The 16,744-nt window shown below is 41.6% G+C and overlaps 1 protein-coding gene across 1 annotated transcript; it reads right to left on the reverse strand.

Moving 5' to 3' along the window:
* Window positions 1-1,974: 1,974 nt before the first annotated feature.
* On the reverse strand, window positions 1,975-16,076 carry LOC139386552 (uncharacterized). The gene is made up of 6 exons (XM_071132202.1): window positions 15,761-16,076; window positions 15,420-15,614; window positions 11,839-12,114; window positions 11,456-11,548; window positions 9,610-9,636; window positions 1,975-3,789 (listed from the first exon to the last, which is right to left on the reverse strand). Exons 1-6 carry the CDS (start codon window positions 15,816-15,818, stop codon window positions 3,713-3,715), a joined length of 726 nt encoding a protein of 241 aa, XP_070988303.1. The 5' UTR covers window positions 15,819-16,076; the 3' UTR covers window positions 1,975-3,712.
* Between the last annotated feature and the right edge of the window lie 668 nt (window positions 16,077-16,744).

The following is a 16,744-nucleotide window of genomic DNA, read 5'->3' on the forward strand; positions in this document are numbered from 1 at the left end:
CTCCATCTTGGCACTCGCCCACCAATGTAATGTTGTGGGAGCTTTAGAAATGCATTTATGTTTGTCTACATTTGTTATTATCTACGTTTATTATATTACATACATATATATATATTTAAATGAAATACTGTAGAATTCCATTAATTCCTTCTGAACGGAGTGCGATTATGGCTGAGTGGTCGCTTCAAAGCCTGTCATTGACCAATACATAACATTAGCAATCCAGGGTTATATACAGAATTGGATAGTGCTCTCTCTGAATATTATTGAGGGGTTTGCGCAGCAAGAGCCCCAGCTTAGATATTCTTACCGTTCAATACTACACCGTTCAAAGGTCAAAACGTGCAGAATGGTCTCGCTCGAGTATACAACGTTTTGATATATGTTATACTTTTTACGTTATTAAACTTTTCGGCATTTTTTTTGCCCAAATACGCTAACATGTTATTTCTCACTATTCTAAGGCTCCCCATTGTGTCATCATCACTTCCAACTAACATTTTCTAAGGTATGAAATCTTCCTCTACTTCTCCGTTTCAGATTCGGAATCATGCGTGCCAATGTGTAACTAGAGCCGTTTTAGTAACCCATCGCCTGTCTCTTTCTAGCTGCTGTTATTCATGTCAGAAGCTAGCAGATGTATTATTTTCCAGACAACTACCGTTTTTACCACTAACCCAACAATTAGACAAAAATAGTTTGGAATTAAATCTCCCTACACTTCTCTGCTTGTCAAATCCTAAAAACGGTTTAGAAATCGTGTGTACTAATCTCTTGGTAGAGCAATTTTAGTAACTCATCGCCTGCTCGTTTCTAACAAAAGCTCTGTGTTGTTGAGATTCCATAACGGAACCGTTGCTAGGACACGTGGGCCAAAATGATGAGAGAGAAGTGACCACAACCACACAACTTTTGACCTCAACCTCACAACTTCTGACCACATCTAGTATCCACAACCACACAATTACATACCACAACCACACAACTGCTTACCATATCTAGTGACCACAACCACACAACTTCTGATCACACATTTAACTATTGACCACAACTACAGAACCACATAACATCTGACATCAACCGCACAACTTCTGACCACATCTAGTGACCTCAACCACATAACTTCTAACCGCAACCACACAACTTCTTACCACATCTAGTGACCACAACCACACAACTATTGACCACAACCACACAACTTCTAAGCGCAACCACACAACTGCTTACCACATCTAGTGACCACAACCACACAACTATTGACCACAACCACACAACTTCTGAACATAACCACACAACTGCTTACCACATCTATTAACCACAACCACACAACTATTGAGCACAACCACACAACTTCTGACCATATCTAGGGAACACAACCACACTTCTGACATCTAGGGGCCACAAACACAATTTCTGACCAAACATCAAACTTTTGACCATATCCACACAACTATGGAACCACATAACTACTGACCAAATCTGACTGTCGGTGGGAATTTAAAATAATTTCACAATTGGAATAATCAATAGTGCAACTTTTTAAAACTTATTTCATTACAACAACAAAGAGCTTTAGCAAGCCCCGCAACTTTACTTGTAAAGTTACCATCTAGTTCACCCTTCCCCATCTCACCCATTAAAAGTTGCACAATTTTCACAAAGCAAGCCAACCTACAAAGCTTGCTGACATGACTGAGGAACAATGCAAACATTAAGGCCCTGGCGATCTCTTCCACTGTTAAAAAAAAGGACGTTTTAAAATCCATTGTATTTCAGAAAAGGTATTAATGGGATGCTATGTAGAATGCCTCTAGCCAAGTAATAATGATACCTCAGCATTTCAAGTAGGCTTACCCCAATACCTAGCCTCCTGAGCTTGTCGCAATTCTTGTTCTTTTGAGTTGATCGGGGTGTACTATCCATCTATTTGGCATCCAGGTAAATTTTCCATTTAAAGATACTCCAATACAAAAGTTGCATTTAAATAGCTTTAATAAAGTGACAAACATACAAAGTAAAGTGATAAACAAGTGCTAAAAATCATTCATACATATCCGGTTCAATGTACAATTCTGTCCCCTCAAATCATAATACTTTATATACACAAAAGTGCACAAAGTGAACACATTTCCTCACTGTACACATTTGTTTTTACCGTATTGCACCCAGAATGTGTAACTGGATCAAAATAACATTTATTCAAAACAGATGGACCAAATTGAAAACTTTTCACATCGTTTTTTTTTAACAAGGAAAAGGTATTGATAGCTGTTGACTAAATGCAACCGACAGCTCTACACAAATCTAGTTCTAGTAGTTGTGTTTTTTGAATTTTACCCCTTTTTCTCCCCAAATGCGTGGTATACAATTGTTTAGTAGCTACTATCTTGTCTCATCGCTACAACTCCCGTATGGGCTCAACGAAGGTTGAAAGTCATGCGTCCTCCGATACACGACCCAACCAAGCCGCACTGCTTCTTAACACAGCGCCATCCAACCCGGAAGCCAGCCGCACCAATGTGTCGGAGGAAACACTGTGCACTGCGCCCGGCCCGCCACAGGAGACGCTGGTGAAATATGAGACAAGGATTTCCCTACCGGCCAAACCCTCCCTAACCCGGACGACGCTAGGCCAATTGTGCGTCGCCCCAGTTATGACAGAGCCTGGGCGCGAACCCAAGGTCTCTGGTGGCACAGCTGGTGCTGCAGTACAGCGCCCTTAACCACTGCGCCACCCGGGAGGCCCAGTTACAGTAGTTTTTAGCTATCGAGCGTGAACACACAGAGTGTGTGTCTGTGTGTTTCAGCCTCTGTCTGTTTTGACATAGGCTGAAAAGCTAAGCCTGAAAGGCATAGGCACCGGTAGATAAGTGAGGAAATACAAAGGTGAGGAAATACACAATTATAAAGTGCATAAAACTGTCTTCATATTATTTTCTTGTGGTTAACTAGGAACTACTTCAAGAGTTCAAGTCACACACACAACAGTAAGTTATACAAATTGGAATGTCACAGTTCCTGTCATATTATAAATATTTGGTAGGCTACAATCCTCCTGGGTCTATAGGAATGTGGCCTGTTGGAAGAAGGCCCAGGGAGAAAGGGGGACCAGAGAGTTGGACGGACAAGGGTACAAAAGTTTGGGGCCACTTAAGAAATATCCTTGTTTTTGATAAAATTGCTTTTTTTTTGTCCCTTAAAATAACATCAAATTGATCAGAAATGCAGTGTAGAGATTCTTAATGTTGTAAATGACTATTGGAGCTGGAAATTGATTATTTTTTAATGGAATATCTACATATGCGCACAGAGGACCATTATCAGCAACCATCACTCCTGTGTTCCAATGGCACGTTGTGTTAGCTAATCAAAGTTCATAATTTTAAAAGGCTAATTTATCATTAGAAAACCCTTTTGCAATTATGTTAGCACAGCTGAAAACTGTTGTGCTTATTAAAGACGCAATAGAACTGGCCTTCTTTAGACTAGTTGAGTATCTGGAGCGTCAGCATTTTTGGGTTCGATTACAGGCTCAAAAATGGCCAGAAACAAAGACCTTTCTTCTGAAACTTGTCACTTTATTCTTGTTCTGAGAAATGAAGGCTATTCCATGTGAGAAATTGCCAAGAAACTGAAGATCGCGTACAACGCTGTGTACTACTCCCTTCACAGAGCAGTCATCAGAGGTGGATGAGCGGAGGTGGGTTGAGTTTTAGAGGGCCTGGTAGTCTTTTCCTGATTGTGTTTCTGTGACATTCTGATAGTAGTGGACAATGGAGCCAAGTACACCTGCAGGGAGGAAAAAGAAAACACAATTTAGGAAGATGTAAAACACACCTGAAACATACACACACAGCTAACTCCTGATGTTTACCTCAGCAGACATTACGCCAAACACCGTAAACACTTGAGAGATGAGACAACAGTAAGACAAGAACAAACACCAGACATGTGGTAGGAGACATGCAGATGAGTTTACCACACAGCGCTACAGCAGTGTGGGGTTCAAGAGTCCTTCATTTTCTCCCTCTTGGTGGAGTGTCGATTATTCTGCATTATGGTTCTTCTAAAGCGGACTATTTGGCCATTCCTATGATGTCACTACTTTAGGCATCAATTGCAAGTCTGTTGTAGCCTGGCTGACGCCACTCATGTGGTACACATCGAGGGAGCACTATGACCTACTGGTCTGGACAGGAGTCCATTTGCTGGTGCAATTTTCACCCAGCAATTGATCGAGCTTTGATTGGCTCTCTCAAACATTTTTTCCCCCCCTGGGGGGGATTAAGACCTCTTGTTGTTTGGATTTGTGGCGGCCGGGGGCTGTACACGTGAGTATTTGAGTGAGAAAGACAGCGGCGAGCCAACCAGGTAAAAGCACAGCCCACTTCATTATCTGCGCATTGTCCCGAAAACATCAAACAGCCTCTCAAGTTTTTATTTTAATTGTATTATTTCACCTTTATTTAACCAGGTTGTAACGGTTGTCGTCGGTGAAAGAAGGAGAGGACCAAAGCGCAGCGTGGTAAGTGTTCATCTTTTTTAATGAAACTGAACACTTCAAAATACAAAACAATGACGTGAAAACCGAAACAGTTCTATCTGGTGCAGACACACAAAGACTGAAAACAACCACCCACAAAACACAAAGGAAAACAGGCTACCTAAATATGGTTCTCAATCAGGGACAACGATTGACAGGTGCCTCTGATTGAGAACCATATCAGGCCAAACACAGAAATAGAAAAATATAGAAAAACTAACATAGACAACCCACCCAACTCACACCCTGACCATACTAAAACAAAAGACAAAACAAAGGAACTAAGGTCAGAACGTGACACAGGTAGGCTAGTTGAGAACACGTTCTCATTTGCAACTGCGACCTGGCCAAAATAAAGCATAGCAATTCGACACATACAACAACACAGAGTTACACATGGAATAAACAAAACATGGCCAATAATACAGTAGAACAAAAGAAAACAAAAAGTCTATATACAGTGAGTGCAAATGAGGTGAGTTAAGGCAATAAATAGGCCATGGTGGCAAAGTAATTACAATATAGCAATTAAACACTGGAATGGTAGATGTGCAGAAGATGAATGTGCAAGTAGAGATACTGGGGTGCAAAGGAGCAAGATAAATAAATACAGTATGGGGATGAGGTAGGTCGATAGATGGGCTGTTTACAGATGGGCTATGTACAGGTGCAGTGATCTGTGAGCTGCTCTGACAGCTGGCGCTTAAAGTTAGTGAGGGAGATATGAGTCTCCAGCTTCAGAGATTTTTGCAGTTTGTTCCAGTCATTGGTAGCAGAGAACTGGAAGCAAAGACGACCAAAGGAGGAATTGGCTTTGGGGGTGACCAGTGAGATATACCTGCTGGAGCGCGTGCTACGAGTGGGTGCTGCTATGGTGACCAGTGAGCTGAGATAAGGCGGGGCTTTACTTAGCAAAGACTTATAAATGACCTGGAGCCAGTGGGTTTAGGTACGAATATGAAGCGAGGGCCAACCAACGAGAGCATACAGGTCACAATGGTGGGTAGTGTATGGGGCTTTGGGGACAAAACGGATGGCACTGTGATAGCCTGCATCCAGTTTGTTGAGTAGAGTGTTGGAGGCTATTTTATAGATGACATCAGCGAAGTCGAGGATCGGTAGGATGGTCAGTTTTACGAGGGTATGTTTGGCAGCATGAGTGAAGGATGCTTTGTTGCAATATAGGAAGCCGATTCTAGATTTAATTTTGGATTGGAGATGCTTAATGTGAGTCTGGAAGGAGAGTTTACAGTCTAACCAGACACCTAGGTATTTGTAGTTGTCCACGTATTCTAAGTCAGAGCCGTCCAGAGTAGTGATGCTGGACGGGCGAGCAGTGATCGGTTGAATTGCATGCATTTAGTTTTACTTGCATTTAAGAGCAGTTGGAGGCCACGAAAGGAGAGTTGTATGGCATTGAAGCTTGTCTGGAGGTTCATTAGCACAGTGTCCAAAGAGGGGCCAGAAGTATACAGAATGTTGTCGTCTTTGTAGAGGTGTATCAGAGAATCACCAGCAGCAAGAGCAACATCATTGATGTATACAGAGAAGAGAGTCGGCCTGAGGATTGAACCCTGTGGCACCCCCATAGAGACTGCCAGAGGTCTGGACAACAGGCTCTCCGATTTGACACACTGAACTCTGTCTGAGAAGTAGTCGGTAAACCAGGCGAGGCAATCACTTGAGAAACCAAGGCTTTCTGCCAATAAGAATGTGGTGATTGACAGAGTCGAAAGCCTTGGCCAGGTCGATGAATAAGGCTGCACAGTAATGTCTCTTATCGATGGCGGTTATGATGTCATTTAGAACCTTGAGCGTGGCTGAGGTGCACCCATGACCAGCTCTGAAAACAGATTGCATAGCAGAGAAGGTACGGTGGGATTCGAAATGGTCGGTAATCTGTTTGTTAACTTGGCTTTCGAAGACCTTAGAAAGACAGGGTAGGATAGATATAGGTCTGTAGCAGTTTGGGTCTAGAGTGTCACCCCTTTTGAAGAGGGGGATGACCGCGGCAGCGTTCCAATCTTTGGGAATCTCAGACGATACAAAAGAGAGGTTGAACAGGCTAGTAACAGGGGTTGCAACAATTTCGGCAGATAATTTTAGAAAGAGAGGGTCCAGATTGTCTAGCCTGGCTGATTTGTAGGGGTCCAGATTTTGCAGCTCTTTCAGAACATCAGCTGACTGGATTTGGGAGAAGGAGAAATGGTGGGGGCTGTGGAGGATTGCTGTGGAGGGTGCGGGGCAGTTGACCGGGGTAGGGGTAGCCAGGTGGAAAGCATGGCCAGCCATAGAGAAATGCTTATTGAAATTCTCAATTATAGTGGATTTATCAGTGGTAACAGTGTTTCCTAGCCTCAGAGCAGTAGGCAGCTGGGAGGAGGTGCTCTTATTCTCCATGGACTTTACAGTATCCCAGAACTTTTTTGAGTTAGTACTACAGGATGCACATTTCTGAATGAAAAAACTAGCCTTAACTTTCCTAACTGCCTGTGTATATTTGTTCCTAACTTCCCTGAAAAGTTGCATATCACGGGGGCTATTCGATGCTAATGCAGAACTTCACATGATGTTTTTGTGCTGGTCAAGGGCAGACAGGTTTGGAGCGAACCAAGGACTATATCTATTCCCAGTTCTACATTTTTTGAATGGGGCATGCTTATTTAAGATGGTGAGGAAGGCACTTTTAAAGAATAGCCAGGCATCATCTACTGACAGGATGAGGTCAATGTCATTTCAGGATATCCAGGCCAGGTTCATTAGAAAGGCCTGCTTGCTGAAGTGTTTTAGGGAGCGTTTGACAGAGATGAGGGATGGACGTTTGACCGCAGACCCATTACGGTGCAGGCAATGAGGCAGTGATCGCTGAGATCTTGATTGAAAACAGCAGAGGTGTATTTGGAGTGCGAGTTAATTAGGATGACATCTATGAGGGTGCCCGTGTTTACGGATTTGGAGTTGTTTACGGAAAGGAATTGTCCCGACGGATATATTATCGAATAGATATTAGAAAAACACCTTGAGGATGGATTCTAAACAACGTTTGCCATGTTTCTGTCGATATTATGGAGCTAATATGGAATATTTTTCGGCGTTGTGGTGACCGCAATTTCCGGGCAATTTCTCAGCCAAACGTGAAGAACAAACGGAGCTATTTCACCTACAAAAATAATATTTTGGGAAAAAATGAACTTTGGCTGTCTACCTGGGAGTCTCGTGAGTGAAAACATCCGAAGTTCATCAAAGGTAAACTATTTAATTTGATTGCTTTTCTGATTTCCGTGACAAGTTTGCCTGCTGCTAGCAAGGCATAATGCTATGCTAGGCTATGATAAACTTACACAAATGCTTGTCTAGCGTTGGCTGTAAAGCATATTTTGAAAATCTGAGATGACAGGGTGATTAACAAAAGGCTAAGCTGCGTTCCAATATATTTCACTTGTGATTTTCATGAATAGGAAGATTTTCTGGGAAGATTTATGTCCGTTGCGTTATGCTAATTAGTGTCAGATGATGATAACGGTACCGTTCACGGGCTGGGCGTCACTACAGGTTAAACCAGGCGATGTCATCGCATATGTAGGAGGTGGAACAACATGGTTGGTTAAGGCATATTGAGCAGGGCTCAATACAGTGAAATAAGACAGTAATCACTAACTAGGACAGTAATGAACGAGGTATATTGATATTGGAGAGAGGCATGCGTAGCCAAGTGAACATATGGGTCCAATGAGTGGTTGGGTTGACTGGGGACACGGCGACTCAGACAGTTAGCAGGCCGATGCTAACACGCTAACAGTTAGTAGGCCGGGGCTAAACAAGCTATCAGCTAGCAGACCAGGTTAGCAAGCAAGCAGTTAGCAGACCAGGGGTTCCAAGTAGCTCTAGGTAGCTAGCAGGCCTAGCAGAATGGTCCTTCAGCGGACATCGCGCCTGAGGAGCCAGTTGGAATCCTCGGGCAGATTATGCCGGTATTCCAATCGTTGAGGATCGGCGGGGTTCCGTGCCCTGTACCGGTAGTAGAAGGAGTCCGGATATTGTAGCCCAGGAGTGAGCCGGGAGATGGGTCTAGCATGGGCTAGCCCCAGGCTAGTTGGTGCTAGCTCCAGGACGGAAACATTAGCCAGGAGTAGTAAAACCGGGTTGCGGTTAGCTAGCTGTGATGATCCAGATGAAAAGGTTCAGAGTTTGTGGTAGGAATTCAGGGATATGGAGGGAAAAATAGGTCCGATATGCTCTGGTTTGAAACGCGTTGTACAAACTGGCGAGAGCTTTCCGAGCTAAAGGTTAGCTGATGACCGCTAGCAGTGGTTAGCTGACTGATAGCTGGTAGCTAGTTAGCTTCAGTTGAGGTATTCCAGTTTGGGAGTAAATAGAAATACTTTAGGAAAAAAAAAACAGATCCACACCACATTGGGTGAGGCGGGTTGCAAGAGAGTATTTTGAAGTTGAGGTTTCGGAAAAATATTAAAAAGAACATGAAGAAAAAGATATATACACATGGGACGAGACAAGACAAAGGCGTCTGACTGCTACGCCATCTTGGAAGTCAGGAGGACTTCGAGTTTCGTGTCAATCAGACTAAGTCTGTTGTGCAATGTACATAGAGTACATGCAAATATACATCACTCGTGTTAAAGGCACAAGTGACAGACCTACAACTGGGACACAATCAGTATTTACCAAAACAACTGTTCACAATGTTGTTCAACATGTTTGAACAGCAGCTTTCTAAATGTAGGAATGTCCAGGAAGCATGGAATCTATATAAATCACAGTCAACATAAGCATTGACACCAAACCCTGTGATCCTGAATACTACCCTCGGCCCTAGGAGTCACACATTTGACAAAAAGGGAACTACCTGTGAAAGACAAACATGCACACAGAAAGCCAGTAGCATCAGAAGATAAGGACAATGTGCCCAGTCCTGTTTACAAGCTGTGGTTTAGGAGACAGCAGTTCCCAGTCAACATACTAAACCATCTGTTAATATTGAATGTTCTATACTCCTGTTAACCAAGAAACCGATGGGGGACAATGAGATGGAAGTAAAAATATTTTACCTCCAGGGTGTCTGGAAACTCTGGGATCTGAAGAAAGAGAAACAAAACATTCTGTTGGCTCTGTTGTAGACTAGCTACATATGGTCATTGGGAATATAACGTTCAGAATTACACAATAACGTTAGGAATTAAGACGCAAAAGGAAAATATAGAATTGTATATAGAGCTTCTAAAGATATCATTGCATTCTACATAGCTGACACACTGATTTAAATGTGTCATTTAAATAGAGATCATGAAAGCCATTCAGTAAATATCCCAGACTGGGCATTCAAGAGAACAACCAGTATGATATAAACTCAGCAAAAAAAGAAACGTCCCCTCACTGTCAACTGCGTTTATTTTCAGCAAACTTAACAATTGGCCATACAAATATTTACTGAGACATAAACTGAACAAGTTCCACAGACACGTGACTAACATAAATGGAATAACGTGTCCCTGAACAGAGGGGGAGGGTCCAAATCAAAAGTAAGTCAGTATCTGGTGTGGCCACCAGCTGCATTAAGTACTGCCGTGCATCTCCTCCTCATGGACTGCACCAGATTTTCCAGTTCTTGCTGTGAGATGTTACCCCACTCTTCCACCAAGGCACCTGCAAGTTCCCTAACATTTCTGGGGGGAATGGCCCTAGCCCTCACCCGTCAATCCAACAGGTCCCAGGCGTGCTCAATGGGATTGAGATCCGGGCTCTTTGCTGGCCATGGCAGAACACTGACATTCCTGTCTTGCAGGAAATCATGCACAGAACGAGCAGTATGGCTGGTGGCATTGTCATGCTGGAGGGTCCTGTCAGGGTAAGCCTGCAGGAAGGGTACCACATGAGGGAGGAGGATGTCTTCCCTGTAACGCACAGCGTTGAGATTGCCTGCAATGACAACAAGCTCAGTCCGCTGACGCTGTGACACCAAGACGGACCCTCCACCAAATCGATCCCGCCCCAGAGTACAGGCCTCGGTGTAACGCTCATTCCTTCGACGAAAAACGCGAATCCGACCATCACCCCTGGTGAGACAAAACTGTGACTCGTCAGTGAAGAGCACTTTTTGCTAGTCCTGTCTGGTCCAGCTACGGTAGGTTTGTGCCCAAAGGCAACATTGTTGCCGGTGATGTCTGGTGAGGATCTGCCTTACAACAGGCCTACAAGCCCTCAGTCCAGCCTCTCTCAGCCTATTGCAGACAGTCTGAGCACTGATGGAGGGATTGTGCATTCCTGGTGTAACTCGGGCAGTTGTTGTTGCCATCCTGTACCTGTTCCGCAGGTGTGATGTTCGGTTGTACCGATCCTGTGCAAGTGTTGTTACACATGGTCTGCCACTGCGAGGACGATCAGCTGTTCGTTCTGTCTCCCTGTAGCGCTGTCTTAGGCGTCTCACAGTACGGACATTGCAATTTATTGCCCTGGTCACATCTGCAGTTCTCATGCCTATTTGCAGCATGCCTAAAGCACGTTCACGCAGATGGGCAGGGGCCCTGGGCATCTTTCTTTTGGTGTTTTTCAGAGTAAGTAGAAAGGCCTCTATAGTGTCCTAAGTTTTCATAACTGTGACCTTACTTGCCTACCGTCTGTAAGCTGTTAGTGTCTTAACGACAGTTCCACAGGTGCATGTTCATTAATTGTTTATAGTTCATTGAACAAGCAGGGGAAACAGTGTTTGAACTGTTTACAATGAAGATCTGTGAAGTTATTTGGATGTTTCCTAATTATCTTTAAAAAGACAGGGTCCTGAAAAAGAGATGTTTCTTTTTTTTGCTGAGTTTAGAATAGGATGAAGTTTAATATCCAAGAGGGGGAAAATGTATTCGACATACAGTACTGGTGCATACAAAATATAATGTCACTCACCTCGTTGTTTAGAGATGAGGAAGCTTGCAATAACCATGACAACAAAGGTCAGGCATGCAAACAGTGGAGCCAGGACAGTCAGCAGGGACGTTCCTGTTGAAACATACAACAGGAATTCACTGGATTCACCTGCATGACCTACTGTACTTCATAACTAGTTAAAACAAGTGACCAAAGAATGGGAACATTCTGTTGATCTTGTGGCGTGTAGTCTGACAGTGTTGTTACACCTTTTATTAAACCCGACACAAGCTTGACATACACACACGCTGTACATAAAACAGATGCACGCATGCATACACACTTGCCTTCTAATCTATACAATGCTCTTTCAGTGTACACTAAAGCAGTGGCACCAAGTAGGCCTCCTCCCGTACACTTACCTCTATTGGTGGTGGGCTCGGAATGTCTGAGCTCCTTCATCAGTTCGGTACAGCTCTCATGGAGTTGCATCTTCTCCCTCCTCGTGAACTCAGTGTCCCAGTCCCAAAGCTGTTTGAGTGAGAGGGCCTGTGGTACCTCAGCTGTCCAGGTGTCTGTGGATTGGTCCAAAGTCAGGAAGTCATTCCCGTTGACAAGGAGCTGGTCGGTCGAATGCACCACTCGAAATCCATTCAGTTTGCATTCACGCACACGCAGGTACTGGTAAGTAGGATTTTCTGGTCATTGAAGGAAAAAGGGAAAGGAATGGTTAAGGATGAATGTATCCTTTATACAGAATATATATCTGATTGTATTCCTTGTCAGTCAAGGAGGTAGATTTGTCCTGCCCTATCTCAGGTAACTGCCATTGTGCCCTTGAGCAAGGCACCTGTACAGAGGTACATTTTGTTTTATACTGGATATTCAGTGAATATTTAGTAACCTCGTCAATAGCTATTGAACCAAGCAAGCCATGACTATGAAGATGGTGGATGGAGAACAATCCACACTTAAAAATAGATTTAGGATTTCAAATCGCTCTTACATGACTATAACAATTATATATTCTGAGTCAGGGGAGGACGGACAAACATCCACTGTTGATGTATTTATTTTTAATTTAGATATTTATTCCTTTCAATCTTCAATTCAGGTTGCAAAGCAGAAGAAACTCCCGAGAATGACCGGTATTGTCGGAGATGGAATCTTCGAATTTATGGAATAGCAGAAAAATATGACGATAACATCAAAAGCAAGAGTGAAGGACATTTGCAGGGGCAATAGTCCCAGAGGAGGAGCGAAATGTTGTTGCAGGTTCTCTGGATGTAGTGCACCGCCTAGGTAGGCTGAGAGATAGGGAAAACAACCAGCCACCACGACCAGTGTTCATGAGATTCATCTCCAGGACAATGAGGGATATGACATGGAAAAGTGCAAAGGAAAATTACTATTTAATGAAGAACAACCTGCGTATATTTTAAAAGGCAACTTTAAGGGTCATATATTGAGTCATAAGGCAGATAATACAGGGAGATGGATTATACTATTGGTAGATGTCAACCGCATTCAATTCATTGTTGTAAATACTTATGCTTCCAATAACAAGTCAAGTAACTGTATTTTATTTTGTATTTATTTATTTTATTTACTTACTACATTTCCATCGGGGTGGAGATTTTAATACAGTATTACATGATAATCTAGATAGATGGCCTCCTAAGGATAGCAATTCTGTTTGTGAGATAAGGAATATATATGTCTAAGGTTAGGTGTTCCAGATATTTGGAGACATAAGAAACCCAGATAAGATTATGTTTACATGGAGTACCAAAGATGTATCTATACAATCCTGTATTGATTTCTGGCTGATATCTGAAGATATGGCTGTAAAGGTTGATAGTCTCGATTGAACCATCGATTTTAACAGACCACAAAGGGATCTCAATAGGGATCTCAAGATAAATATGCATGGTTTGTCAACAACAAAACAGTAAAAGTTACTGGGAAATGAACAAGACTTTACTAGAGAATTAAGTATTTAAGAAGGAAGTAGCAGGAATTATTGATAAATACTAGAATTGTGCCTGTGTTATGAATACATTTGGAAGTTACTGGGAGCTAATGAAATTTGATTTAAGGCATTTGGCTATTTCAATGGGGAAAGAAATTGCTCGTGCCAAGAGAGAGAAAGAATGACATCATTAAGGGAATAATGGATTATACTAAAGAAACTTAACTACCTAATCAGGAATTACTGGAGCTATCATCATTGCAAATGCAGTTCGACTGTATCTACGAGGAGAAGGCCCGGGGAGCGTTTGTAAGATAAAGACAAAAATGGATGGAATAGGGAGAGAAAGTTACAAAATATTTCTTTAATTTAGAAAAAAGGGCAGGCGATAAGACTTCCATATGTAAATGAATGATTAATAATACTCCCAATGAAAATCCAAAAGAAATCACTCAGCATGTTGCCCAGTTTTATCAGAATCTGTATACATCAGCACCGGCAACTTCCAATCTGGATCTTTTCTTAGACAATATACCAAACATTGCTAAGATGATAGATAATGATTTCAGGGATTTTTGTGATGAGTTATCTGAAATGGAGATAAGGCTTTTAATACAAATACAGTCTTAAGGACAATAGGTCCCCTGGAAATGATGGTTTAATCAGCTTTTTATAAAAAAAATAGTTTAAAGCATTCAATGATAAATTGATCCTTTCATTCTTGCTATGTTCCAAGAATCAATAGAAAAAGGGGAGTTACCGGCTTTGTTAAAGCAAGGTGTAATTACTTTGATTCCCAAAACTAATAAGGATAGTCTTTATATAGACAACGGGAGACCCATTAGCCTGTTGAATAATGAGAAATTATTTGCCCTTGTATTTGTTAAGAGGTTGAAACAAGGCTTGCATCATATACTTGATGAAGAGCAATGTGGTTTTATGCATGGTCGACACATTAGTAATAACATCAGGTTGATCTTACGTATGACTGACTATAATGACCTCATCATTGATGATAGTTTTCTTATGTTTGTTGATTTTTATCAAGCTTTTGACACTGTAGAACATGAGTTTATGTTCAAAGCAATACGTTTTGGGGGGTTTGGTGACTTTTTTTTAAAGCAGTCCAAACTTTATATAGTGGTTGTACTAGCTCTGTAAAATTGGGGGTTGTATCTCTTTTAAATTCCTCTGAGGTTGATGTAAGTAACATAGATTTACATGAAAATATATTCATTGGCAATATTAACATCAAAGATAAATGTAGTAATAAACAGATTAGGAATATTGTTTGTGATACTACAATTCCCTCAGCAAGATTATTTTGTTCAGATATCTATGGTGATATACAATGGGGGAAAGCATAGAAAATTGCTAACAAATATTGTAACAAGGTAAAGGATGTTTCATTTAAAATGTTACATAGTATTTATCCTGTGAAACATGTTTTGGAAAGATTCACTGACTATAAATGACATTTCTGTGGAATGGAGAAGGAGACCATTTTGCATTTGTTTTTTGCCTGTATTTATAGTCAAATTTTTGGAATTGACATACAGAATTTTGTTAAGAAAAAAAAGGGACCGGTTGTAGTATTTAATGGTTTTGATATAATGATTTATTTCAGAAATTCTGACATTGATAAAGATGTAGTATATTGAATATAACTGCTAATAATACTAGGTACATTTCATATTCACAAATGCAAATGGTCTAATTCAAAACCTAACTTTTTTCACTTTATAAATTAACTTGAACTAAAATGAAAAACAAAAAGGCAATTCAAACTTGTGGTATTATTAATGAATATGATTTGTTTGTTTAGGATTCCTAGCAATGTACATAGTTTGTATGTATGCATGCTTGTTTGCATGTAACTATTCCTCTTTTGTTTGTTGATATTTGTTCATATTTTTTTTTAATCAAGAATATCCACCGATTATTCAATATAGAACACATTTTACGGTGGCAACTGTGTGTTTGTGTACTTATTAGTGTGTTGCAGTAGGTTCAGGCATGCATTAGGCCTACTTGTCATGGTGTTGGTGACATTTTCTTCGATCTCGAACGCCTGCTGAAAAGACTCGTAGTTGCCCATCAATACAGCACGGAGAATGCCACTGACGTATTTCCCGCTGCCGGAGAGAGGTGCTCCGTTGACCAAGACCTGCTCGACGGTCTCCATCTCGCCGACCACTCCCGACCGCTGGAACAGAATGACCGTGTCTGCAACAAAACACATCAACAAATCTAATTTTGCTTGTTATTAGTAGCCTAAGATTCATAACACAATGGTGTAGAATGTTGTGCGTAAAATTAACAAATTGTACATGGCAATGGGAATGAAAAAAGTAAGCAATGGAAAAACATACCAATTGGAAGACCCCAACTTAAATTGAAAAACAGAATGAATGTAAGTGGAAGTTGCATCTTTGCACTATGCGAGGACTGGCTTTGGAAATGATGTACTGTAGTCTAAAATAACCTCCAAGACGTAAACCAATTATAATAGATTATATATCAATAGAAAGGACTCGCTCGTGTTCTCCTTTCCAATATCAAACAGGTAGAATGATGAAGGGCAGAGCGCTTATCAATCAAACGTCCATAGCTAAGTGCGTAGCCTCTGGATTTGTGGCTATGAGTAGTCCGTCCTTATGTTGACTTTTAAATGCGTAACTAGCCTACTAAGATTTTCAGTAGTGTTGATGTGATTGGCTGGTGGTAGCTGGTTCCGTTAGGGGAGGAGCTTCAAGGCGTGCAACTGCAACAACCTGTACTGCCCTGCCAAGCAAAAGAGCAGGAACTGCATTTGGTCCAAAAAAATGTTATTTACGTTTTTTTCATACATTATCATTTGGACAAATATCCCGCCTCCATTGTGTTGTGGTATGGAGAAAATGGGGGGGGGGGGGGTCATGTTTGTAGTAACTGCAAAAAGTTAAGGTGAAACTGAGGGAAAAGGCAGTAACTGCCTTGGTGTCACTGAGCTTTGTGCTGCAGTGTCTACAGTTGACCTTGGTATTATTTATTGTTCTTCACTGACACAAGTGTCAAACTATATGACACTGACAGCCACATTTAATTTAACCTTTATTTAACTAGGCAAGTCAGTTAAGAAAATATTCTTATTTTCAATGACGGCCTAGGAACAGTGCCTGTTCAGGGGCAGAACAACAGATTTGTACTTTGTCAGCTCATGGATTTGAACTTGCAACCTTCCGGTTACTAGTCCAACGCTCTAACCACTAGGCTACCCTGCCGCCGCACATACAAATAAACATATTAACACAAGTTTGTGTCAAAAACAATCGTCATGGAAACGTATTCCAGTGGGTGTACCAAGCAAGAAGGCA

Source organism: Oncorhynchus clarkii, chromosome 28 (genome assembly GCF_045791955.1).
Source record: "Oncorhynchus clarkii lewisi isolate Uvic-CL-2024 chromosome 28, UVic_Ocla_1.0, whole genome shotgun sequence".
In the NCBI taxonomy this organism is placed as follows: Eukaryota; Metazoa; Chordata; class Actinopteri; order Salmoniformes; family Salmonidae; genus Oncorhynchus; species Oncorhynchus clarkii.